Raw genomic sequence first — 26,667 nt, forward strand, 5'->3', positions numbered from 1 at the left:
AGAACACTTCCCCTAGTAACAGCAGAACACACATTCTTTTCAAGTATCCATGGAATATATACTAAGCTGGACCACATCCTAGGCAAAAACAAAACAAAAACAAAAAAACAACAATTCAACAAATTTGAAAGAATTGACATCATAAAGAGTATGTTTTCCAGACAGAATGGAATCAAACAGAAAGAGAACAGAAAAATCTCTAAACACTTGGAAACTAAACAACATTCTTCCAAATAATACATGGGTCAAAAAGAAAGCATCAAGAGAAATTTTAAAATTCAGTGAACTGAATGAAAATGAAAATACAACATATCAAAACTTACGGGACACAGTTAAGGTAATGCTGAGAAGGAAATTTATAACATTATCTAGGAACAACTATCTTGGTTCCTCAGGTACTTGAAAACAGTGTGTATTTTTTTGCCTGGCTTTGGTCTAGAACCAAGATGTCCTTGGCTCTAAATAAATATGGATTTAACACATATATAAAAAGAAAATTAAAGACTAATAGCTCTTATGAATATAAATGGAAAATTTCTTAATAAATATTAACAAAAATATTAGCAAATAGAATTTTACAACATATAAAAAAGAATTATACACTATGGCCAAGTGGGGTTTATTCCTAGGATGTAAGGATGTTTGAGTATTTAAAAAATTATTCAATGTAATCTGCCATATTAACAAACTAAAGAAGAAAAATCAGATGATCATGCCAATCAATGCAAAAAAAAGCACTTGACAAAATCAACACCCATTCATGACAACAAGTCTCAGGAAAAAAGGCTGGGGTGGGGTGGGGTGGGGCAGGAATAGAAAGGAACTTCCTCAACTTGATAAAGAGCATTTACCAGAGACCTACAGGTAATATCATACTTAACAGTGAAAGACTGCATGATTTACCCATGAGACAGGGAACAAGGCAAAGATGTATGCTCTCACCACTCTTACTCAACATGGTGCTAAAAATTCTAGCCAGTTTAATAAAAAAAGAAAATGAAATAAAAAGGCTTTCAGGTTGGGAAGAAAGAAATTAAAGTATCCCCACATGTACATGAGATGGTCTGTGTAAAAGATCTGAAGAACTCAGTAAAAAACTCCTATATCTAATAAGTGAATATCCAGCAAGTTTGCAGGACACAGATAAATGTTTAAAAATCAATTGTATTTCTGTGTGTTTAGCAATGAACACATAGACTCTGAAATTAAAAATTCAACACCATTTAAAATCACTAAAAAGAAATAACAGGTGTAAATCTAACAAAACATGTACAGGATTTGTATGCTGAAAATTAGACAATACTGATGAAGAAATTTTAATCTAAATAAATGGAGAGACATACTATGATCATGGATTAGAAAACTTAACATGGTAAAAAAGTCATTTCTCTTGAAACTAATATATAGGTTTAACACAATTCCTGTCAAAATCCTAGCAAGATATTTTTGTAGATATAAACAGTTTTATTCTACAATGTACATGGAAAGACAAAGGAACCAGAATAGCAAAAATAATGTTGAAAAAGAATAAAGTGAGAGGAATAAATCTACAGTAATCAAGACTTGATTGGCAGAGGGATAGACACATAAACTGATGGAATACAACAGAGAACCAGAAATAGACCCACACAAATATGCCAAACAGATTTTTCTGCACAAAGGTGCAGAAGTAATTCAATGAGGAAAGACTTCTTTTTCAATAAATGGTTGCTTGAGTAATTAGTAATTCATAGCAAAACAAAGAACCTCAATTTAAGTCTCATAAAAAACGAACTCAAAATGGATCATGGACATAAATATAAAATGTAAAACAATAAAACTTTTACAAAAATACAGGAGAAATGTCTTTAGGATCTAACGCTAAGCAAAGAATTCTTAGACTCAACACCAAAAGCATGCTCTATTAAAAGAGGTTTTCATTGGATATGTGATTGTAAATTGAAGTATTTAATTTATTTGACTAACAGTAGTTACAGGACTACATGTTACAAGATATTTGATGACATTTAAGTCATCTTACTGATACAAATACTTGTATAATTTAAATACTCTCATGAAACTGTGCTTTTCAGCAAAAATTAAAAAGAAATGAAGGTATATATAATTCCAGTGGACACAGGAATAAACAAGAGACTAGTCTAGTGGAGCAAATATCATTGGTGACTTTAAGTCTATACATATTCCTTGGTATTGAAAAATGCAAAATTAGAAATAATAAAGGGAATATTATTCAAGACTAAAAATTATTACAAATATAGAAGAGATTTCAATGTACATGAAAAAAAGCAAACAAAAGATGTGATCAAAAAACCAAAAGTTAATTCTGTGAAAAGACCAAAGAAATAGGCCTTTGACAAGTCTGATTAAGATAAAGAGATATAAAGATGTCTCTTCAGTATTCAATCATTTAACAATATTTTGTTTAATATCTATGAAGTAACATTGGGATGAGCACAAATCTTGGTCATGCTTTTGTTAGAAAATTGAGTTACAGGGAATTGATTTTATTTCCCAAATGAGGGGAATGCTCCTGAGAAGAAGGAAATTTTCCTAGAAGTTCCCAGAAAAGTTCAGCAATTGGAGGAATTAGGTATGAGACAAGATATGGATCGGGAATGATTTTGAAATAAGGGAATAGCTGGAAGGTTTGTAAAAGGAGAAGTTAGACTCCGGGGGTCTCTCTCAAAACAAGGGGGAGTAGGTGTTTCCAAATGACTAATTCTTCTTCACCATAGTTTAATTCTCAGAAGAAATTGAACCAGTTAGCAAATGCAGGCGAACTCAGGTGAGTTGAGTGATGGATATGAAGTGGGGAATCAGTGGCAGCTGCTATACTACCCAGGCGCCCTTTCTCAGGACATCCTGGCAAACATGCTCCAGCCAAGCAAGAAAGTAAGCCAAGAAATAGGAAGATATAAAATCTAGGAACAGGGGCTTAAATACAAAAAACTGCTGAAGGGAAGTTCTGGGGAACAAGAGTGAGGGGATGTAAGGAAAGAGGCAAGAAACAGTTATTTCTCATTGTATGCCTTTTATTCTGTTATACAATTCAAATTATGTGTGTGTTACTTTAGTAGAAAATTTTAAATTTATTTGAAAACAAAAGAAAGCATTGTCTTCACATTAACGTTTAAAACATTCACAGCAGAAAAATCATACAGGCCACATCACTGTGCAATAAAAGTGGAAAATAACACAAAAAAGACAGTGCTCACCCACCTTGGAAATAAAGCAAACAAACAAAATGAAACACTCTTTTAAATAAACCTTGAGTTACAAAGAAAACAAAACAAAAGCTATAGATTATTTAGAAAAAAATAGCAATATCAGATATGTATAACAAAATCTAAAGGATGTGCCCAAAATGGCAATAAGAGAGAAGGTTATAGCCTTTTGTGAATTTGTTTAAAAACAGAAGTGTAGAAATAAATGAATAATACAGTAAATCTAAATAAAATAGAAAAAAGAAATAATATATTAGAAAACAAACAAAAGACGAAGACTTGATCATTGAGTCAAAAGTTATGACAAGACTAAAAAAAAAGACAAACCTTTGGCAAGCTTGATTAAGATAAATAGATTTAATGGTTAAGGTGGTTGACTCTCCAAAAATTATTGCACCTCAAAATGATTAAGTTAAGTAAGTTATTCCCCTTTCTAGTGATTGATTTAGTAGTGGCATGTGACGCAGTCCTGACCAATATGATACAATGGAAAGATTGCTGGAGAAAGGTTTTCTCACTTTTAAGAGACACATAGAAGAGGTAGCCTCTTTCTTTCTCTAGATCTTCAGGAGTGATGCCTAGAACTGCTGGAGTTGCCACGCTGCTATGCCCAGGGGAACGCCCAGAGGACTGCAGAAAAGTGGATCCAGAGTACTGGAGACGCCCTGTCTTTGAACTTTTTGTTGTGTAAGATAACGCATTTTCTTATCGTTTAATCCAATTTGAATCAGATTTCCTGTTATTTCCAGTTAAGTCACCTGATAAAAGAAAGCAAGCCCAAAAGCTAGGTATGAGAGGGGAATATAAATACAGACATAGCAATTATACCAAAACATAGAAGAAAATACAGTGTACAGCTGTATACCAATAAAATGGATGATTTTCTAGGAGAGTAACATTTTTTCAAAATTGGCTCTAAAGGAGATAGAAAAGCCTGATCAGACCAATAATGACAGGGAAAAAAAAGTTTGTCAAAGTTCTATTCTAAAAAAGGTATCAAGGTGGGGAGGGTACAGCTCAGTAGTAGAGTATGTGTTTATCATGCATGAGGTCCTGGGTTCAATCTCCAGTACCGCCATTAAAATAAATAAATAAGTCTAATTATCCCCCAACCAAAAAAAAAGAAAAGAAAAGAAAAAGGTATCAGCATATTAGATATCATAGGAGAATTCTATCAAATCTAAATTAACTGATAAAAGAGGAAGTTGAAGGATCCTGGAAGCTATAAGAAACGACAGATTGAGGTTGGTCTCATCTGGGCAGTGCCATTGGGATGAGTGAACTTCACCTATTTTCAGTCATAGTGTCACTCTGCTCAAGATTTAAATTCCAAGGAAACAGCACCTGATTGGCCCAGCCTGGGGTGCCTGTTCTCCTCTGGAATCAGAGATGAAGGCAGCCCTCCTACCCACATGGACTGAGAGGGGAGGGAAAGAGCTATTTAGCCAAAGAGAAATCAGGCTCTGTTACTAGAATCAGGGGAAATTCATACTGGGTAGGAAATAGTCCATTATAATCAGATTGGCAAAAATTAAAAATTCAAAGTGCTCAACACTGAAAAGAGGAGCAGGAAATGGGCACTCCAGCATACTTTGGGAGGACTGTAAATTGCTTTTTAAAAAGACAATATGAGAGTACCCTTTGAGTCAATGATTTTACCTCTAGGAATTTATCCTGCAGAAATACACATGTGGTCAATTACATCATCCAAGAATGTTGTTCATTGCAGCATTGTGTATAAAAATGAAAAAGTGGTAATATTTAACATGTTGGTTAAATAAAATATAGCATAGCATTGTACTGTGGAATACTATATAATCATTAAAAAGAAAATACTTCCATAGAAAGAGCTCCATAAAATACTATAATCAAAGTACCAACTGCATAAGCATTTGTAAAGTGTGATCCCATTTATGGTATTTTAAAAAACTATAAATATGTATTAGATGCATTGCAAAAAAATCAAGAAATAACCACCAAATGTTCAACAGTGGCTACCCATAGAAAGGGGAACAGGATTGGGGAGTGAGGACAAAATGGAACCCTCACTTTTCCTCCTTATATTTCTGTATTATTTGATCTTATGTGCTTACAATGAGCATGAATTTTTGCCTGTGTGTATTTGTGAACAAGTAAAAATATAATGTGATACAAATTAAAAAATCCAAATACTTATACATATTGCTACAGATAGGACTGTGAATTGACATCTTTTAAGTGTTAGCATTGATTATTTCTGGTTGTGGATTTATAGATGACATTAATTATCTTTTTTTTTTGTTGATCTATATTTTACTTTTATTTTAAAAATTAGTGTAGTTAAATAATTTACATATGAATAAAATAAGTTGTACTATGTGATTTATTCATAAAGGGACATACACTGTTACTATAAAAATGTGCATGAGTATGTGAACAAGAAAATTATAAAAGAAGAAATATGAATGGCTCAAACTCTCTAATTCTAAAGCACATAGTTTGGCATAAAGTAAGCCCTCAGTAATCCAGTAATTGCAATTACTATTCCTTATTTTAATAGCAATATGTGAGTGTGCAATCTGGTATGTGAGTATTATAGAAAGCTATGGAAATTACCCAACAGAGGGAGCTGCTAAATCCTGAATGCAAGAATGTTGCACAGTGAAGCCGTGTTAGAGTCTTAGGAAAAACAAAAACAAAACAAGGCTTCTCCAAGGGCACCCACCAAACTCCCAAAGAAGCTGTCAGTCATGTTTCTAACTTGTGGGGATGGCTTCTCGGAGAAGGTCACATTCTTCTGGTAACTGTTGGTAACAATAACAGAAGAGCAGGGCAGGAAGAGTCAGCAGTCTCTGCTGAGGATTTATCTTAAGCTTGGCTTCCAGAGAACTGGTGTTGCGAAACAATGTGATTGTTTACTTGCCATGGGAGGAAGGGGAAGAAGACATGGAAACAAGTACACAGATTTATTGGAAGAAGGCTATTCTGTTTTAAGAAGAGGAACACTCGTGCTATACTCCAAATCTTTCCTCTCCTCCACCTCCTACCCATTACTATCTTCCCAAGAATCTTACCATTGCAAAGAAACAGTCCCAAACCAGGCTACCCTCAAACCAATACAGAATTTAAAAGGCAAAGGAAATGTTGTTTGTATAGTATTTTATTATAAAAGTAATACGTGAATTTATGGAGCTGCCTTCTCCAAGAGGACAAAAAGAGGCAGTTCCAAAGAAGGACACCAGATCCTGGTCTCTCCGATTCTCTTCCCCAAGTCTCAGGCAAGGCAATGAAAACTAAAGGTGATTCTGGTAGTCTGGCTCTGTTTCTTCCTCTGCAACTTCCGGGTGCAAGAGAAGTGAATAGGTGACTGTATTCTCAGCCTAGAGAAAGCAGAAAGGAGCAATGAGGATCCATGGAGACGTCAGAGGAATAGAGGCAACAGAAGAGGTGGCTGGGGAGAAGGGAGGAGGGAGAAGAAAAAGCAGGTGGCTGGGATGGCTCACCTCAGCTTTGGCAGCCTCTTCAGCATCATTGAGACTGGCTGTGGGCGAAAAGAACAGAGATCAGCCAGGGCACTTTCTGTAACATGAGGCCCACCCGTGCTGCTGCAAAACCAAAGCCCAAATCAGGCCTGAGGCGAGGACCACCATCCCCAGTTCAGGCCTGTAGACCAAGAGCTTCATTCACCACCTCACCCTCGATATCCCAGACATGACCTCCCTGACTGGCTGCACTGGCAAAGGGAGGCAGTCATTTGTGCTGCCTATTTTTCAGAGGATTGCTGAGTTTTCCTCGAAGCAAACCAGGCAGCTTGGGGGATCTGAGATACTGGGGAAGAGGTGGGGGGTGTTCGGTATCAGAGTGAAGTAAAGTCCAAATTTTTGCCAGCCCCAGAAGTGGCCTTTCTACATTGGCCATAGTATATCTCTGTTGGAATTTTGATCCTCGCTGCATCCAAAAGAAAGGCAGCATGAGAGTGAGCAAGGGAGGCTGGAGGGAAGGACAGAAGGAAGCAAGCAAGCCGGTCAGTACTCTCCCTGGTAAACATCTAAAACACATCCAAATTTCCTCATGTTTTTGCCAAGAAACTCACTTCGCCAGTGCAAAAGCAGCCTCAGTATCTGCAAAGCAGCATTCCTCAGGAAGTGGGGGAGGAGTCTGAGACAATGCATCTAGTGTCTTCATTCATCTCCAGGACAAAAGGAGTCCCTGTGTTCCATGCTCCAAATTCTGGAACAAACCACGTCCTGAATTCTCCTTCTACTGCATCCCTCCACATTCCCAGCAACCTTTTGGGAAACCATCAGCCTTCTGGCTGTGCCTTTTGGGAAACCATTAGCCCCAGTGCCTTCCTGTGAAATAAATGCCTTGTGAAATAGTGAAATGTATTTATACCAGTGTAGGTAGAACCAAATGTCAAAGTGGCTAATCCACTTGTGTTTGGGCTTTTTTCTTACATGAGTTTGGCCCTGGTGCAGACTCAGGCCCCTGTCCCTACTTGGCTTGGCTAAGGGACATAGGGGTCTTGCTCAAAGCGCAGCTGGACAGCTGGGCCATTTTGCTAAAGCTCTCAAATCTGTTGGCTCCGCTCTGAGTCTTACTCCAGCCATCTGAGGTGGAGTCCTCGAGGGCCTCTTTTCCCTGTCTGTTTTTGCTGTCTGGGAGCTCCCCCACCCCCACCGCGAGAAAGATCCAGGTTTCTTCGTGCTCTGGCTTTAACTACAATCCAGAAGTCGCCTGGAATACTCCTGCTCCTTTTATGCACTCCCACTTGAGCCAGGGGTTGGATGGTCACTGATGCTCAGAATGTCAGGCTTGGAAGGGCTTAGAGGTCATCCAGGACAACCCACTTACTCCCTCAGCAAAGTGACTAAACCCCATGATGGGGAATGACACTGAAGATCCCACTCTATGATGGTGACAGAGCTAGTTAATAAACCTACAGGAGGTTTACCTCTGCCCATAAAGTAAAGCCCACTAATGCACCTAGTACCCTGGAACTTCCTCAGGCTAAAATCTCCTCTTAATGTTCCACTAAGACCTGAGCCCTATTACCTTATCCCATCACTCTGCAGCAAATCTAGGGTTGATTCCCTAGGCCTCCTCCTCCTTTCCCCTTAGAATCCTACCCCCTTAAGCCTATTTGCCTCAGTCTTACAACTTCTAACACCCATCTAGTGCCAGCTCTGCCAAACTCCTCAGAAAGACCCAAATATCTCTGATCTCCTGCTCTGGAAATATCTACAGCATTTCCAGCCCCAGAAACCTGGACACAGCCCTCCCTTCTCTACCTGGGACAGGTGTTCATCTTCTCCCCATCTCCAGTGACATCCTCTTTAGGCCCAGGAGTTAGTCTCAGAACTGACCAAGAGATTTGAGCCCCTGCCCACCTCCCTCTGCCCCCTCCCTCTCCTGTGCTCTCAGCGTAACTCACACAAGCCACTTCTTGCTGCACAAGGTAGGGTGTCACTGAGCCCCCAGAGGGGGAGCTGCACTCACCTGGTTCCTCAGGGAGGGGCTCTCCCATTTCCCTGTGCTCAGGGGTTCCTGGGAGAGCTAGGAGGGGCACATAGGAGGTTAGTAGGATTATGGGATGGGGTCTGAGATCTTCAGGACCAAGGACCAGAGGAAAGATTGGGTTAGAACCAACACAGACCCTTCTCCCTCAAAGACGCCTTCTCTCCTCCCTACTCCGCAGGGACTGCCCTACCCTGTAAATGGGCTGTTCTAGGGGCATATAAGTTGGCTAGGCTAACTGTCAGAAAGGTCCTTCCAGTGCAGCTTTCTTACATTTCCTCTGCCTTTTAAAAAATGCCTCTTTCTCCCTCTCTGTAACTCTCCCTGTATCTCTACGTTTACTTATCATCAGTAACTGAGGCCTTGGCTGTGAACCAACTGCAAAGTGCTTTATGAGACATTCGTAGTATTATTTTCTCTTTGTCAGTGCTCTGAGTCTTTTTTTTCCCTTTACTTTCTCTATGTCCTGGTGTCTTTAGTGCTTTCTCTCACTAGCAAGCTAGCTTGTCAGTGTTAAGAACTGTGACAATTTGCTTATTAGATTTCTAAGGTGCCCTCTCTTCTCTCTCAGCTCTTTTACATTAGTACTAAGGGGGAAGGAGGCTGCTTTCCGAGAGCTGAAGTTCTTCAGCTGATCAGTCAATGAACAAATGCTTATTAAGCATCTTGCTGTGTGGCTAGCACTGTGCTAGGTGCTGGGGGAAAAGTGCAGAATAAGGAGATGCGGTTCCTACCCTCCTGTGTTCTTGCCAGCCCCTTTGGAAGACAGCTTAGTTCCCTAAGGTAGCCTCCATGGATTCCATGACCCAGCTGCTGCCCATCTTTCTGCCTTGCTTCTGCTGTCTTCTTTTTCTCCCTCACAATTTATGACTTCAGGGGCGTCAAACTGCTTAGAGCACCCTCCTTACTCTTTCCCGACCCCTATCCTAGCCACGGTGTTTCTCATTTCCACGTCTTAGTCCCCATGCCTGGAATGCTCATCTAGCCCTCTTGGCCTGGTTAACAGCTACCCTGGAACATCACCTCCACCATAATGATAACAACTCATACTTATGTGCTGTTTACTATGTCCTATTATAAGAGCTCCAGACTCGTTCATCTTCACAACCCTGTGAGGTCAGATCTATTCATGTCCCCCATTTCTCAGACAATGAAACTTTGGCACAGGGAATTTGAATGTGATGAGAAAACAACTTTCATTTTCTTGGAAAAACAAAACAACTTTGTTTACCTGAGTTGCTGCCTAGACATTTTACAGTATCATAACCCTGCTTATACTCAGAGCCTGAACATTTAAGATAAGGACATGAGTTTAGGATTCCTGCCGTAAGTTCTTGCTTTGCTTTTCCTGGGGCACGTTTAAAGTTACTACCTAGACGTAAGCCCACAAAAAAGTTAGTGTCCTCCCACCTAATCACCTTATAAGTAATGGCTGCTTGCTACCTGTTCTCTCTCTCCTGCTCACCCATGACCTGGGACAGAGGACTGCCACCCCCCTCCCATTTCTGGGATCTATAATTAGCAAATCTTGTGACTCTAATTCCTTTGTGTAAGTTTATTGAAATTGTGCTTTCAATCAAAATGACCCTGGGGTTTTCACTTCCCCAATCAGGGAGCTTGGATGCTGACCCCATGTGGGTGGGTGGCTTGTGCCTCCTCATTTAGGTCATAATCTGCATACTCTTAAATTAATATACCAGCTCTAACTTCTCAACACATTGATTAACCCATCCAATGTTATTCAGCTGGTGGGCTGAGTTGCTGAGACTTGAACTCAGGCAGTCTAGCACCACAGGGTGTGATTCATTCGCTGTACACCACCACCCCACTGTGAAACCTTCTCTAATTGCCTATGCTGAGTTATTCGGGCTCTTCTGTCCCCTGGAGTCCCCCCCCTGCCCCCACAATCATAGCCTTTGCCTTCTCTAATACTGAACTTACCCCCTCTGATTAAAAGGATCTATTTGTCCCTCTGTCTTCCTCACAATACTATGAACTCCTTGATGGCAGAGACAGAATTCTTTATCTTGGTGTTATCCACAGAGTCTATCACAGTGCTTGACACATAAGCAAGTTTGTTCAGGCCTTGTTGAATGAATGGGTAAATGAATGAATGAAGTATGGAACTATATCTGAATGCCAAGGAATCTCTAAGCCCAGAGAGAAGGGTTCTGACAATATTTAGGGTTATGGCCTTGGCTAAATGGGAACTGATAACAAGAGGGAGCAAGAGGAGCCACAAACCTGAAGTCTGCTTTCGCCTCAGGCGGAGCCGGGCTACTACGGTGGCAACAATAGCCACTGCAGCAATCCCAGCAACCACAGCCACCACGATCATCACCAGCGAGGAACTGCTCAAGCTGGACCCTGGGGAAGACAGACCTCAGGACAGGCAGCACCCTGTCTGTCCCACCTCACCCTCCCTGCCCTCCCCTAGCGCTATACCTGGAGCTGCTTTGTGCCTGGGTCACCCCCAGGTGCAACGCTCACTTCCTCCCCCAATCTCACGCGCACGGGATGTCTCTGACTGGACTTGTGCCTCCTCCCCCATACCCAGATTTCGCAGCTAAACAAGTGAGGCACACTGTCAAGTGTGTAAGGCAAATGAAGTATTCCTCTTAGCCTCTTGGGGACAGCAGGGAGGGTGGATCTGAAGCCTCCATCAGTGTATCCAGCACAGCCTTGAACTGTTAGGGACATGCCATGGCTTTTGGAGTGAATGGACATAACAGGACATGAGAAGAAATGAGGAAAACCTCAGTTCTGAGGAATGTCCAGGAGCTTAGGGAACATCTGCACCAAGGAGGGAGCTCTGTTCCGCTGCTGTGCTCTACATTTCAAAGTGGAGCAATAGCCTTGTCACCTATCACCTGGAAGCTGAGTGCTCCGATCTCTGGCCAGTACTTAGCAAGATGCCCATACCCCTGCTCTTTGCCTCAGTGCCCAAGTTTGCTGCTCTGGCATTTCTCAGATCCCCTTGTAGGTCCATAGAACCTGATCCTAATTGTCCATCCTCCTTTTCCCTCCCCTCCTTTCATCTTGACGGAGTTCCCACCTTGGACAGTGATGGTCACAGGCTGTGATGAGTGCTGCATCTGCCCGATAAATCCTGTGCAGTAGTACTCGCCATTGTGACTGAAGTTTGCTTGTGGGATAGAGAAGTTGGAATACACAAAGGAAAACTTCATGGATTTTCTATTGTGGAAGAATGTGACCTTATACAGAGGCTTGTCTTTCCAGCTGTGGCACCTCAGCACGATGGGTTCCCCTTCCTGGAACACCAGGCTAGGGGTCTGGAGCAGCAGCCAGTCTGAAAGACACAAAGGGACCACAGGACCCAGGAGGTCTTGACTCAGCTCCGAGGCCCAGACCATCCTTATGGTGGGACATTACATGTGGAGAGAAGAGCTAAAGTCTGAAATCAGACAGCCCTGGTTTCTAATTCTGGCTCCATTACTTATGAGCTCTGTAATCTTGGGCAAGTAATTTCACTCTTCCAGGTCTCAGTTTCCTCGTTTGTGAAAATGGTCACAATCATACCATTACCTATCTACAATAGTTCCTGGCACACAGCAGGCCTTCAGGATACCCTTGTCCTCTCGTTCCTGTCCTGGGAGAAGCCAGCTGCAGCTTCATGCTGCCCAGTGGGCCTTTGCAGGAAGGATACCAGAGAACCTGGAGTACAGTGCCTTCTCTGAGGGAGGGAGGGTGGATCCGGTCTGACACAGGAGACAACATGTGCAGGGGACACAGCAGAGACATATGTCTTTGGGGAAAGTCATGGACATCCAACAAATATTAATTACCTTATTTGGTGCATGTTAGTAAATGTGGAATTTCACTTTAGCAGGGTCTTTGTCTAGAGGCAGCAGTTACATGGGTGGGCCATTAGCCTGCTGTGTACTTTTTTCTCCCCCAATTTTCATCCTTTTACTGAAGAAGAACATTTAAAAATTTTTTTGTTGTATAGGATTTACAGGCTAAGGTGGGTACTTAACTTACACTCCTGACCTCAGCTCACACACCCCTCTTCCTAAAGCTATAGGACAGAGCAGAGTTGGAATTGGAAAGAAAGGGCAGAAAACAACAAATACATTGGAAGGGAGCCAGAGGATGAGGAAAAATGACAACAGCCACACGTGTTAGTCAAACACACGTAGTCCCTGCAGCAGATCAGAATGATGCCAACCAAGTCTCTACACTGGCTGGTCAGTCTGCCACAGATGCAGGAGAAAATGTTCAATACTGAGGGAATGAGTGACAACAAAGAGAAAACTCTGCACCACAGCTGCAGAGGGACAATCCAGAAGGAAGGTGGGGAGACTGGATCTTGCTCCTTGTGTCACACAAGCTAGAAGACCCCACCCCTCCCAGACACCTTGTGTCCCACCCATTCCCTGACCACCATCCTGTGTATTCCTCCCCTTGGAGAATCAGGCCCTGGGTAGACAGTTCACTCCAGGATTAGGTGAACAGTCCTGCTTCTCTAGACTGCCTCTCTTATAAATGTTGGATTGGGGTAGGTGGGAATGCTGAGAATTGTAAAGATCTTTTTAAATGAAGTAGAACCCAGAGAAAATGTCAGAGCTGCTTCCATGTAGCACCAGCAACCAATCCCTGCACTTCTCTTCCCTGTCTGGGTAATCCCCTCTACGGAAGGTGAGCATCATTAGAACAGCACTTTCTTCCCAGCAAAGGCTTCTACTGGTACCAGGTTGTAACCTGGACAGTGTAGAGTGTCTGCCTCAGGCTGATTTGTGCAAGAGGGCCACCTTACATCTCCTTGAGGGCAATTTCTTGGCACAGATGTCGAGGGCAGGGCCCAGCTTCATGTTCATGGCACTCATGAGACGTTCTTTAAGTAATAAAAGGGGCTTCCATCAATCTTCTGGGAACAAAGCTCTTCCTCCACTCCTGGAAGCCTTGTCAAGAGGCGATACATTCACACAATCTTCTGCACTCCAGTAGCTAAGATTACTGGGCAGGAACACAGGATTGATGCCATGAATCCTGGTGTAGGCAGAGCCATATGGAGGTTCCCTGGTCACGTTCCCCATGCCCAGCTTTCACTGATAAAGGCCCAGGGAGGTTGGGGAGAGTGCTTCATCATAACTGGAATTCTCTGAACTACAGGTAGAACCTCTTTACAGCATTGGCACTTGCCCTGGAACTTAGCATTCATGATGTCAGAGGAGTAGCAGTGGGAACCACACTGGTGAATGTGAGCATACTGGGCTTCTTGAAACACTTTCATTTTTTTTCCTCTTTGCCAGAACTGGCAGCTACAGCTTACACTGTACCTCTTAGTGCAATTCATGCATCAGAAAAATTTGGAGCCACAAAACTGTTCTGCAGGCATGTACTTCCCACAGTGCTGGGACTTTGGGAGATTTGTCTTCTTGACCACTCAGCAGATGGACTGTCCCCTCCCCAGTGGCCACCTGACTGATTTTCATTCAGCCCTGTAGGGAGGCCAGTCTGTAGTGGCTTCTTAGACTCTTACAGTAACAGAGAACAACCCACTGGAAAAGGTTCTGCTCCATCCTGGTTACCAAAGCCCTGAATCATGTGGGTGAGCATCTGGGGCTTCACAATGTCTTGTGGAGGTTTGAGTCACCCATTTGTCTGGACACCATGGCTAGTGTAGGAGGTGGTGCTGATGGACAATGGGAATGTTTGTTGAATTAGCGTTCCCCCTGGTCACTGCTCAGCTTCTCCTAACTGCTCTTCTTCTCCATGGCCTTGGGGCTCTCTGCGACTGGAGAAGCCTTGGTGAGAGCATTGAGCCCAATGTAGAGACATAGTCTCCCTCCTTGTGTTTGATGGCCAGTGTCTGGGTTTGCCTGGCAGGTGCACAGACTGCATGTAGAAGACAACAGAGACCTGGGTTATGGTGACTGAGGGGCCGTGAGAGTTGTGGCTGCTGCTGCTGCACCAGCTAGAGGTGCAGAGCTGTATGGAGGAGAACCGGAACTGACAGGGCTGGAGCTGTTGCTGGTGGTCAGCAAGGTGGTCTGCTGCTGGATCATCACCTGCTTCTCCAAGAGCTGGATCTGTTGCTGTGTCTAAATCAGTGAATGGGGCTGGGGCTGTGGGTGGGAGACTGAGCTAATAAGGGTCTGGCTGAGAGCATGTGTAGCTGTGCGTGTCAGGTTCATGGCCATGTCCTGTCGAACACTCCCATCTGCTTCTGTCTTCTTGGCCACTGCACTTTCTGCCTGTCTAGCTGTCCTGAATCACAGTCACTGTTTGGGATGCAGGCATGGGCTCCACCACTCCTGTGTGCTTCATGAGACGGCTCCAACCACCACCTATTCCTGAGGAGGGCAACTGACCCAAAGGCCCAGGTGTGTGGCCACTTACTCCTGGACCCATGAACCTTAGAATGCTATTTCCACTGTCCCCACCATCTGGTCTAAGACTAAAGAACTCACCTGAGGCCTCAGAGGAAGACTAAGCCACAACTAGGTCCTAGCTTGAGGCCTGAGAGAGGCTAAAGACAAAGAGGCTAAACAGTTTTCTGAGTGGAGTCTTGGGCTGAGGCCTGCTCGTTCTTTACTGGCAAGTTCTGCACCTGATCTGCACCTGCATGGACTCCAGGAGCCTGAGGAGATGGCACCCTCTGCTGGGCTGTAGCCACTGTCCCATAAGCATCAGGATGAGTTGAGAAGCTAAAGGCACATTTCAGCCCAGAGTCTGGATTACATGGAACTGGTTTCCCAGTGGTAGCCTTTGATACATGTGGGCCTGAGACAGGGTGAGCAGGGAGGAGGCCATGTTTCCCAGTAGCACGGATTGGGTCGAAGTGATAATGCAGGGAGAGCTCACACCCTGGGATTGGCTGGTAAGTTGGGTGGCTGGTGTTGTGACCAGACTGACTAAGGCCTGGGTGGTGGTGGTCAGCTGCTGTGTAGTGCTGGTGTTTGGGGGAGCTGGCCTGCTGGACAGCAGTTGTGGCTCTGCAGCTGGGTCCTGGTGAGCTGCTGCTGGACATAAACTGGTAGAAATACTGAGCCCAAGGAGCTGTCACAGCACTGCCTGCAGGGCCTGCTCTACTTGCTGTTCTCACAGTGGCATTGAACTCTCTGGGGCTGAGCGCTGTCACCTGAGTGGGGACTCCCATCAGTGCAGCTGGAGTACTGTTGGCTCTCGTCTCCATGGTAGTGGCCCAGGGTCCCAAAGGCTGGTGCTCGGGCTCAAGGCTGCACATCTAGCTCTCCACCCAGGTCTTCCACGATGGTGTCCACCTCATGTGCAGGGTTCCTTGTCACCAGACCTGGTGGCTGGATGGGGACTCTCAGTCTCAGGGGAGGGATCCCTTCGCCTCCACCCCTTCCTAGAAGGGCAGGGGCACTGAGATTGAGGCTCTGCCAGGCCTCTGGGGCTTCCCTCCAGGACTGTCTTATCCTGCTAAGCCCAGAGGGTAAAGATGGCAGGACTGGGGCTGAGGCCCACCTGGTGTATTACATACTTTTGAGGACAAGTTGGGAATCAGGTAACGGAAGGGGACTAAGTGAAGAGTAACAATGACAATATTCGTCATAGTCACATTTCAGCTTTTCTTTATGGAGAACCTATTTCTTGCCGGGAGCTTTGGAGAATCACTCATCTATTCAGCAAACATTTATTAAGCCCTGCCCTGTGTCAGGACCTTGAAATACAGAGACGGTTAAAACACAATGTTCACCTCAAGTTGCACAGAGGGCAGAGGAGCAGGGAAATGCTGATTCTCACCAGAACCTAATGGGGGAGGCAGTAGTACCTCCACTGAGCAGATGTGGAAAATGAGGCTCCAAGGTAAATGAAACCACCATGTTTACATGGCTAGTAATTTCCAGGACCAGGACTCAGTTGTGGTCTGTCTGTGTATTTGCCTCTGCTGTGAAAATGGAAGGATTTCTATGAATTAGGGATTTCTTTCTGCTTCTTTCACACCCGCCTGCCTACTTGTGGCCTTGTCATCTTCTTGCTCAGTCAGAACTGAGGCAAAAGAGCCATTCAGAGAAATTTCTTAGGAACTTCCACCCCACCACACATACTAAGCAAAGGGGGTGGCAAAAAGGGAAATGAGTGGACAAAAATGACTCCAAACAACTCACAGCCATGCTTCCCAGTACATAAGCCACCCTCTTTCCTAAAAACCTCTGCCATGTAAGCAAATTTCATCTCTCCTTGACCCCCCAGGCCTTGCTCCACTGACCGGAAATCACATCCAGATGCACAGGGTCACTGAGGCTGGTCTGGCCCGTCTGGCACTTGTAGTCCCCGCTGTCTTTGCTGCTGGCCTTAAAGCTGTAGCTGAGCTGTACCTGGGTTGGGATGGAGCTTCCATTATGGAACCACTGGGTGAAGTCATCCCCAGGGTTGTTGGTCCCTTGGCACATCAACATCACATCATCCTCCTGGAGAACGTTGACCCATTTGGACTGAAGGTTCACCACAGCCTTCGGGAGACCTGCTGAGGGGAAGAGAGAGGATGCAGCCTGAGGGAAGGGGACCCCAAATCTCAGACAATGGGAAACTGTGGCTGTGCTGGAGACATCAAGATAGGAACCCAATCCAGAACTGTTCTGCAGCTGAGGGCAATTCCTCCTACTCAGGCAGCCCATTCCCGGCTTCACTGGTAAGAAGAGAAGGAAAAAGGAGTTGTATGGGGGGTGGGGAGCAGGGCATCTTGTGGGAACAATTACCCTTTCCTAGCTCTACTTTGGTCCTGGGTTGCTGGTGTATTCAGAGCTGGACAGGGTGCTGGGAGCAGAGAGAGAGGGTAGCTAGGGAGGGTGTGGGTGGAGTACTTACCAGGTGTCCCAGCAGCAGGAGCTGTAAGAGAGACAGCAGCAATCAGCCCAGAGTTTGGAGTTCATGATTCATCATTATAAATAATCACCTCTTTGCAAATCTCCTTAATTCTCTTGCCTTTTTCTGTCTGCATCACATTCACTCGTATTGTCCTTTACTTGTTCAGCTGTGTGTTAATGAAACTACCACACAATGACCAGATTGGTTTCTCATAAATTTACTGTCTCCATACTCAAAAGGACACTAAACTCTCATTCTAACACTTTTCTCTAGTAAATTTGCTCTGCTGCTCTGGTTGGTGGTGACACTCATCTTTTCCTCACTCCTCAAACTTCCCAGTCCTCTGCTCCCAGCCCCCTCTCACTTAAAGGTGATGCCTTCCTTCATCCTTAATGGAGAAAACAAGAGCAGTTAGCCAGGAGATCTCACATCTTCCCCCAACTAAGTTGCCTAACCTTTCTCCATCTCCTTTCTTGGTTACGCTGGGGACAATATTGCTTCTCCTCTCTGTGGTCAGTCTGTATTCTTGGTCACATTGTCTTTCACCCTCTCAAGAATTTCCCTCTCTCTGTTATTCCTTTTCTCTTCTGCATCACCCATTTCTCCTTGTCAGCTAGATCTTTCCCATCAACATAAATGTAATCCAGGATCTTTCATTAAAAGAAAAAAATATCTCACTTGATGCCAGATGTAATACCAAAATTATTTCTCTGCTCCCTTTCCCAGCCTGATTTCTCAGTTCTTTTCTTCTACATAGGCTGTCCTCATTTCTTCTCCTTCCAATCACTGTTTCATTCTCTGACATTTGAACTCCACCTTCTCTGGTCCACTAAAACTTTTCTTGTGAAAATCACCAGTGACTTCTGTGCTGTCAAATCAAGTGGACACATTCTTTTTCTCTCCCGGTTCCCCCATATGAGTATTCATCTTCGCTATCTACCCAGGTACTCATGCCTGAAACCTGCAAGTCCTCCTTTATTCCTCCCTCCCAAACCCCGTCCACCTTCGCACCAGTAAGTCTTGCTGATTCTGCTTCCACTTAGTTCTTGAATCCATCTACTTCACTCTATGCCCATGACTCTACTTTCTCCCATCTCCTAACCTGTCTCTTCCCTTTTTGTTCCCCCTACAAGTCATTCCCCAAAGAGAAGCTAGAGTTATTTTTAAAGTATCAAATCAGCTAATATCACTCCCCTGCTTACAAGCCTTCAATGGTCTTTCTTTACTCTTAAAAGAAAATGTAAATGTTTATAAGGCCACACCTGACACGACCTCTGCTCACCTCTCTGGCTTCATTTCGAGTCCCTCTTCCCCTACTCACTGACCTCCAGTAACACCAGATCTCTTTAAATTCTTCAAATTTGGGACTTTTGTGTATGCTGACCCCTCTACTCTAAACCTGTTTCCTTTGTATCTTCAAATGGCTTAATTATTATCATGCTTCATGTCCCAGACTAAATGTCAGTTCCTCAGAAAATTTTTTTCCATATTATCCTGTTTAAGTGGACTGCTCTCTCATCCCCCCACAACAACTGCTCTTATCAGAGTATCCTGTTTACATCTTCATAGCCATTTTCACATTTGTATTTATGCATTTCTGTGGGTTTATTTATTGTTTATACCCCTCAGGAGAATGTAAGCTCCAAGAGGTTGGTAGGCATATTAATTTTATTTGCTGATGCTCTGTAAATTATTCACTGAATCCATTTAGGTGAGAGATAAGAGAGCCCAAAGTTGTATTGACTATAGGAAATGGAGATGAGGACGTGGACAGGAGACAAATTTAACAGGCAGAACCAAGAGAATCTGGACTTGATGAGATGTGGGAGTGATATAAGTGTGTGACAAGGAAAAAGGTTAGTTGTGCCCACAGAAATATAAATGTGAGGAGGAGAACGTTTGTGAGGAGAAAATGATAGTTGGATTATGAATATGTTTTGTTTCTGAGCTGACTAATCAATTTTAAATTGTACTTGACACAAGCAAGAAAGATAGGTTTGGAAATTATTGACATGGAATGAAAGCTAAAAACCAGAGTGTAGGATTGACAAGGTGACAATGTAGGGAAGTAGATACTAAGAGGACGAGAAAGAAAAGAAACAAGTTAAGAGGCAGAAATGCAGAGAGAAGTCACCATTCCATTTATTCATTCCACGTTCAACAAGTAATAGTGAATACTAAATATGATCATACTCAATATAGTCATTGCGAGAAAGACACAGATCTCATGCTTTAGGTCAAGAAAGCTTCTGTCTTGCTCAATGATAAATCCCCAAGTCCTAGAACGGAGCCCACACACAGCATATGTTTAATGTTTAAACAAAGCAGTTTGTAGAATCTGTGAAGAGCAGAGAGTGCAGTGTACACCTCACCTGGCTCTAGAGAAAAACCCACTTGGGGTGTGGGGACATGGCTGGAAGAGAAGAACTGGAGCTTTATTAAGCAGGCAGCGGAGGAGCACTGACGGCTCTGATGAAGTGCAGCAACTCAACCAGAGCTGCACTTGATGATGTCATGGCCTCGGTGTGCAGCATGGATTCAGGGAAGAGGAGGCAGGAGCAGTCAAGAATGGATCAGAAGGTGCTGTAAAAATCGAGTTACTGAGCAATGAAGATGTAAATATGGTGGCCCAGATAAGAATGGAAAAGATGGAGTAAATCCTTGGTGACTTAGTGAAAGACGAAATGGAGGAAAATACCAAAAGTCTCTCCCAGAAGTCTTACCAAGAGCCACACTGGTAGCACTGTTAGCTGAGGTGGGGAAGCATACCGCCTCTCCATGCCTGAGCTTCTCCGTGTGAAAAATGAGGTCGTTCCATGCTCATTTTACCATGTTATTCTACTGCAATCCATTTCATCCTGCTCATGGGGACATACGCCCTCCTCCTCACCTCCACCTCCTGTCCCAGTGCCATCCAGCATTGAGGGCCGAGTGCTTCCAGAGCTGACCAAATTTTACTATCAATCCTAGCACATAACTTGGAGAGTGGCCGTGTGTCTTCCTCTGGGGCTATATTTCAGGGGATTTGAGGGTGGAAACTCCAGAAACTGAGCTAAAGGAGACATTCCCCCATTTGGCCTTCCTTAGACTCTTCCTCCCACAGGCATCATCAGGCCTTGGTCACAGCTGAGAACATGGTCAGAAAGTAGCACTCGATCTTGGCCTAGGATCCTGGCTTTCTCTTTGATCAGTGACTGTTCCCCATCTGTGTGCAGTGCAGGAGGCATGCATGATTTTCCTGGTCCCACAATTGATGATTCCAGAATTGCCCAGTTTAGGTATTCTCTGAGCACCATTCCCTGGATAACCCAGACATTCTTGTGCTTCTTCCCAGGGAATCACCTTGCACATAAAGAGAACAGGCTTCTGCTGCCTGAAGTGGTTTCAGGGGCACAGAGAATGGCTACTGCCCCCACCACCACAATATGTTTAACTGCTTCCCCTACCTCCTTTTGTAAGAGACAGCATTAGCCTTCCTGCCTAAGATTTGGTCCCACTGAAACACAAATTTCTACAGAAGGAAAACACCCTGGCCACTCATTAGTCCTTCAAGTGTAGGTCACTAGACTTTCCTCAGAGCTGGCTCTGCTATTAGGGGTGTCCAAGCACCAGGGACCTGGGTGCTCAGTGAGATTCGGCAGAAGACTAGGGAAAAAAACAGAAACAAACAAACAAACACCAAACTCTGCCAATTTCACAATTTGCCAAGGCCAGCAAGGTTGTGTTTATTTGGTTTTCATCAGCCTGCCTTCACCCTCCTGACTTTTCTGACATGCTTCCCGTGCCACCCCTCACCCTGGCCCAAGCTCAGCCCCAACCAAGGTGGCAGCACCTGAGTTAGAAAAGCGCACCTGCCTCTGTTCCTGCTCCAGTGTCCCTCCTGGGGGCCCTGACTCACCCAGGAATAGCAGGGCTGTCCACAGTAGCATGTGGCCCAAAGGATGGCAGGGCATGCAGTCAGCCTGGTCACTCTCGGCAGCAGGGAGGGCTGTGAATGAGGGGATCCCCATCACCTCCCGGAGCAAAGGAGTTGGCTCTGACAGCACCAGCACTGCGAGCACAGACTTCTCTCAGGGCTTGATGGATTCCACCCAAGAGGACAGACAAATTCTGGAGTAAAAGAGGAAGTGAAAAGAAGTGTTGTATTATCATAGGCTCCTCCCCTTCCACCTCCTTTCATCTCAGTGGTTCCCTCCCAGCAGTTTCAAGACTTCCATGAATAAATCTGGCTCAGTCCATCTCCAAATTCACGGAAAATGTAGAAACTGGGAAACAACTTTCTCCTCTTCCCCTGGGGCCACAGCTGGGCTCAGCCTCTGGGAGAGAGAGAGGAATGGTCACCCAAACTCAGCTCAGAGCCTCCTTTCTGTCTCTTTTTAGAAAAGATGATGGAGGATAGTGTGCCAGCAGACTTCTCATATTTCTAGATCCATTTGGAGACCCAGGCATTGGAATCAGACTCCTCCTGAGATGGAGCCTAGCAGCAGGAGGCCTCCCCCCATCATTTGATTTTCTTTATTATCATAATCGTGACTCATTTTTGGATTTGTGGAACCAGGACAAAGAGGTGTGACAGGGTGGCAATAGAATGATCGCACCCATCCTCTTATTCCCCTTTGCTTTCATTCTTTTACTCATTTCTTCAATAAATATCTTTTGAGCACAAACGTGTGCCCTGATTCTTTGCCTTTGCCACCTCCTTTCCCATCACTGTTGTCACCGCTACGGCACGGTGAAAGAGCAGGGCTTCGGAGCTGTATGAGTCTAGTTTTGGATGCCAGGTTGCTTCTCAGAACTACAGGTTCCTCATCTGTATAAACGAAGATTATCATGCCTACCCGTGAAGCGGGCTTTCTCAGCCTCAGTACTATTGACATTTTGAGCTAAATATGTGAGGACCTATACACTGTACATTGTAGGATGAATAGCAGCATCCCTGACCTCTACTCACTAGATGCCAGGGGCATCCCTCAGTGGTGAAAATAAAAATGTCTCTAGACATTGGCAAATGTTCTTTTGGGGGCAACATTGCCCCTGGTTGAGAACCACTGGACTCAAGGCTTTTAAAAATTGAAAGAGAATTTGTATGCTTGCAAAGTATCTGGGGCATCACAGGTATCTAATGAATGCTGATTTCCCTTTTTTGCTTTCTATCATCATCCCCATCACCATTTGTTCACCTTTAACATCCCCAGAACATGAGATGCTCTGAGATCTAACTTGGGGCCCTTTGCTAGGGCCTCTCTCACAAATGCAATCTCAGGAAGCAAGCTGTAATATTCAAGGAAATGACATTGTAAAATCTGCTGTCACACTCTGTGGTCTTCAGAAACCTCAACAGCCCCACCCCGTTGGCCAAGGCTTTTACTGCCACTCCCATTCTATCTATCCACGCACCCAACCTACCTCCAGCCTTCATCTGGTTTTTAGGTGAAAAAGTTTCTTTACCAGTGACAAAATTCCAATGAGCTGACATCAACATTTTGAACATATCATTAGAAACTGATGAAGTTAATTTATATAATGGGACCCACAATATGGGAGCCACTCCAGTGACCCATCCCACGTCACAAATCTAAACCTACGTCAGCCTGGTAAAAGGAAACGTACAGGAAACATCTGTCCCAGAACCTAACACCCACCAATCACAATTCTCCAGCTCAGCTTTAGCTATCTTACCCTACTCTAGAACCTGGGACCTGCTAGCTTTATAAGAAATTCCCATCCTCCTAGCTGATCATGCCCCCTTTCCACATTGCTTTTGCTAAATCTCTATAAATTTTCTCTTGCTCAAATCCCTGGGGAAGAGTTCGCCACTGCTTGTGAGGAACTACTCCCCCAGTCCATGGCTTGTTTTCCCTTGAATAAAGGATATCAAACTTGTCATTAGATTGTTTTAGTTTTGTCATTGGACGGGTCAGATATGTCTCATTTCACTGCATTCACTTTTTTTGTGCTTTGCAGATACTGTATTTTTTTTTTTAACAAATTGAAGGTTTGTGGCCCCCTTGTCAAGTAAGTCCATCAGTGCCATTCTTCCAACTGAATTTGGCTCAGTTTGTGTCTCTGTGTTATATTTTGATAATTCTCACAATATTTCAAACTTTTTCGTTATTATTACCCGTTTTATGGTAATCTGTTATCAGTGATCTTTGATGTTACCACTGAAATTGTTTTGGCATTTTTAGCAATGAAGTCTTCTTTAATTAAGGCATGTACATTGCTTTATAAATATGCTATTGCACACTTCATAGACTATAGAATAGTGTAAATATAACTTTTGTATGCACTGGGAAACCAAAAGGTTTGTGTGACTCATTTTATTGCAATATTCACTTTATTGCAGTGGTCTGGAATTGAACCTGCAGTCTCTCAGAGGTATGCCTGTATTGTCAGTGATATGAAAACAGCTACCAAAGATTTCAGGATTGGCTCCTAGATGAAGGTGAAGGTTCCTGCAGAGCCACTTTGGTTTGCTGCCTCTCGGGCTGCTCTCCATTATCTCTGGTAAACTTCTCTTAGATCGAGCTCCACCTATTCCCCATTTGGAGCTCCAGTTTGTTTGTTCTAATCCTTTTAGGTGGAAAATTCAGGTGTGAGAGACTCCAGATTTACGACAGTGTGGAAAATTGAAATATGAGAAACTCCGGGTATTTCAAGGTGAGACCTAGTGGCCCACGAGCTTTGAGTTTGTGCTCAATCTCATCTACAGTGTAAGCACCTTCAGGAGGTACTGACAGGTCTTAGGAACTGTGCTCAGGCAGTCAGAAACAGTAAGTCTGGTTGAACTAGGGAGGCTTATTTAAACAAGGGAAAGTAAGAGGTACCCCTCAATCAAAAGAAAGCATGATGGCACCATTAGGAAACTCACAGAGCCTGAGGTAAGTCCACAGCATGAACTGCTGGGGGACTTGGGAAACTGAATTAAGACAATAAATTTGGACTATTTTGGCTAAAAGCACATAGTAGGCACAAGCCAAACTACTGAAATCCATTAGCATGTCTGCTGCTATAAAGAAATACTGTCACGAAAGGAATAAAGATCTACTATTAATGGGAACCTTGTGAGCCAAAGCAGCAAACTTGGTGGGCACAGACCAGGCACTTATAAGCTGTTAGAGTTCTTCTCACCACCTCATTTTCAGATTCCTGTGCTAAATTAAGTTGGTCAAGGAATGGATTAGATCCATAGTAGGTCGCATGCCAAACTCAATAAAATTTCCATGCAACAAGGTACACTGTTAAATACCACATAATCCCCAACCCAGTAGCATATCCCTATTAGGCATCAGTTTGGCTCTGAGAAAGCCAAGGCTTAGCTACAGAAGTGGCTCAAATTTCGAAGAATTAAGTATTTTATATGTGAGAAATGTGGTCCAAGAAGCTGCAGATAGCTACAAAAATGGAAACATCTTACCAAGACAATCTAGAATTATAAGGGCCATTATAGGGAATCTTCCAAGGAGACAAGGTCATTCACTTTAGAGTGCACTTGAAAGTTAAGAGTCCCCAAATCAAACAGAATGGGGTACCTATTTTAACTGATATGCCTCCAAAAGGCTTCAAGATTCCCAGAAAACTTAACTGAAAGATCCATTACAAAAAGGTAATGAAAAAGTAAGACACAAAAGGCACCTAAAACAAAACACTATAAGACTGATGTGACTCCTACGGCTCCCCTCTGTCCTCTACCTGAGTGCCCACAGTCTGCTAATCCTCTATCTGAATTGTTTCTCCACTCTGAAGAGACTATAAAACTGTAAACAAAAGCCTGCCAAGCCTTACAGACACTCCGTATCTATCCTCAAAGGAGGGCCACCGAATAGTCCCCTCTCAGGGTTGATGAGATTCTGAGGGATTCTGGTAGACTACTACCAAGTATTCCCTTAAACAGCCAAGAGGAAACTAAAATTAAAATTAATGGAAAATCTTGCCAAATTCTGACAGATACTAGAACTACACTTTAACTTAAACCCCTCTTGCTGTAGAGCCTGCAGAAGGAATGCTGGAAAAACTGGCAGAAGCTGGGGAAAAGAGAATTCTTACCAGACTCAGCTCTTCTGGATTTCTATAGTGCCTGGTCAAGAGAGGAAAATGAAATTTCATGTTGTCCTTTCTTTTCTAAATTCAGATTTTTTTTTAAATTTGGTTTGGGGCACCTATTGGTTATCAATCCTTCTTTCCCAGGGACAGCTCTTCCCTTCTGTTTGTCTCGTTTTGTGTTGAGAACTTGACTTGGCAACCATCATCAGGTTGGGGCCCCCAAAACTATGGTCAGACAGAAATATGGGTTTGCAGTGTAAGCCCTGACAGCTTTTTTTCTTTTTTGCAACTCATATGCCTGACTTAAGCTGTGATTGCTGAGGCATCCATTTCAAAGAAGGTTATCTCGACTAAACACAGTATCAACCACACAAGTAGATAAAGAGCCAGGCCACCTCCGCCCACTGAGTCTCCTTTTTCTTTAGGAATCTTGGTTGATTTCAATAACTGACCGTTTGGGCTACCTTTTTTTTTTTCCTTCCTACACTTTACATTCTTACTTTTATTTATTTGTTTTTTAATTCTCCAATAGTGAGCCTATGAAACCCTAGGCACCCACCCTAAACCCCAACAAAAGCAGGAACCCAGGCCCATGTGCACATGGGAGATCTATCTATCTCCCCATGACTTCACTATATGGCCCCAGATTTGCTGTGTAATTTTCAGGTCTTATGAGTAATGAGTCTCTATTTTTTCAAAGTTTCCTGATGGTTACCGCTGAAGGGCATCTAGCAGTCACAATAAGAACCACAAGAGCTGGTCCAGCCACAACATTGGTTATTGATATGCTGAGACTGACACAAAACAAGGTTGCATCACATTGGCTTCTGGGGCTCTACTAACTGTTGCCAGCTCTAAGGGGAACTGTCTAAGACTTCTTTCTCGTGGCTATCTTTGTGAGTGACTCTGGATCTTGAGAGGATAGTATATTTTGTACCCTCTTTGGAGAACTTCTTGGGTCCATGGGGTTATTCAATACTGCCAAAAATATTTACTATTTTCCCCAGCTAAAACCTGACCAGATATTTGAAAGTTGTTTTTTGTTTTTTTTTAAAGTAGCTTTATGGTCAGAAGTTGACCAAACTGGAAGATGATATTCAGCACC

General features: G+C 43.7%; 2 protein-coding genes across 11 annotated transcripts; both read right to left on the bottom strand.

The window, feature by feature from the left end:
• Window positions 1–6,345: 6,345 nt before the first annotated feature.
• LOC102516047 (low affinity immunoglobulin gamma Fc region receptor II) lies at window positions 6,346–21,618 on the bottom strand. 10 transcript variants are annotated; one of them, XR_004313933.1, is made up of 9 exons: window positions 21,418–21,618; window positions 17,520–17,540; window positions 16,921–17,178; window positions 11,776–12,030; window positions 10,965–11,087; window positions 8,703–8,759; window positions 7,297–7,433; window positions 6,707–6,744; window positions 6,483–6,583 (listed from the first exon to the last, which is right to left on the bottom strand). XR_004313933.1 is itself a non-coding variant. In XM_032463855.1 (8 exons), exons 1-8 carry the CDS (start codon window positions 21,527–21,529, stop codon window positions 6,497–6,499), a joined length of 948 nt encoding a protein of 315 aa, XP_032319746.1. In that variant the 5' UTR covers window positions 21,530–21,618; the 3' UTR covers window positions 6,346–6,496. The 10 variants fall into 10 exon arrangements, 8 of the variants coding, with proteins under 8 accessions (XP_032319746.1, XP_032319745.1, XP_032319748.1 ...); XM_032463855.1 differs by lacking the exon at window positions 7,297–7,433 and having other exon boundaries at window positions 6,346–6,583; window positions 16,921–17,175; XM_032463854.1 differs by lacking the exon at window positions 7,297–7,433 and having other exon boundaries at window positions 6,346–6,583.
• Window positions 12,056–16,565, bottom strand: LOC116658681 (polyhomeotic-like protein 1). The gene has a single exon (XM_032463862.1). The coding sequence runs from the start codon at window positions 15,928–15,930 to the stop codon at window positions 15,229–15,231; it is 702 nt and encodes a 233-aa protein (XP_032319753.1). The 5' UTR covers window positions 15,931–16,565; the 3' UTR covers window positions 12,056–15,228.
• Window positions 21,619–26,667: the final 5,049 nt, after the last annotated feature.

The sequence above is a fragment of the Camelus ferus genome, chromosome 21 (genome assembly GCF_009834535.1).
Source record: "Camelus ferus isolate YT-003-E chromosome 21, BCGSAC_Cfer_1.0, whole genome shotgun sequence".
NCBI classification, from domain to species: domain Eukaryota; kingdom Metazoa; phylum Chordata; class Mammalia; order Artiodactyla; family Camelidae; genus Camelus; species Camelus ferus.

Bases quoted from the DNA above. Each gene is read 5' to 3' on its own strand.
- LOC102516047 (XM_032463854.1), bottom strand. From the start codon at position 21,529: ATGGGGATCCCCTCATTCACAGCCCTCCCTGCTGCCGAGAGTGACCAG. The intron at 11,088-11,775 runs GTGGGAACTCCG...TGTCTTCCCCAG, and splicing joins TGTGACCATCACTGTCCAAG to GGTCCAGCTTGAGCAGTTCC. The intron at 8,760-10,964 runs GTTTGTGGCTCC...TGCCCCTCCTAG, and splicing joins GAGGCGAAAGCAGACTTCAG to CTCTCCCAGGAACCCCTGAG.
- LOC116658681 (XM_032463862.1), bottom strand. From the start codon at position 15,930: ATGTGCAGCCTTGAGCCCGAGCACCAGCCTTTGGGACCCTGGGCCACT.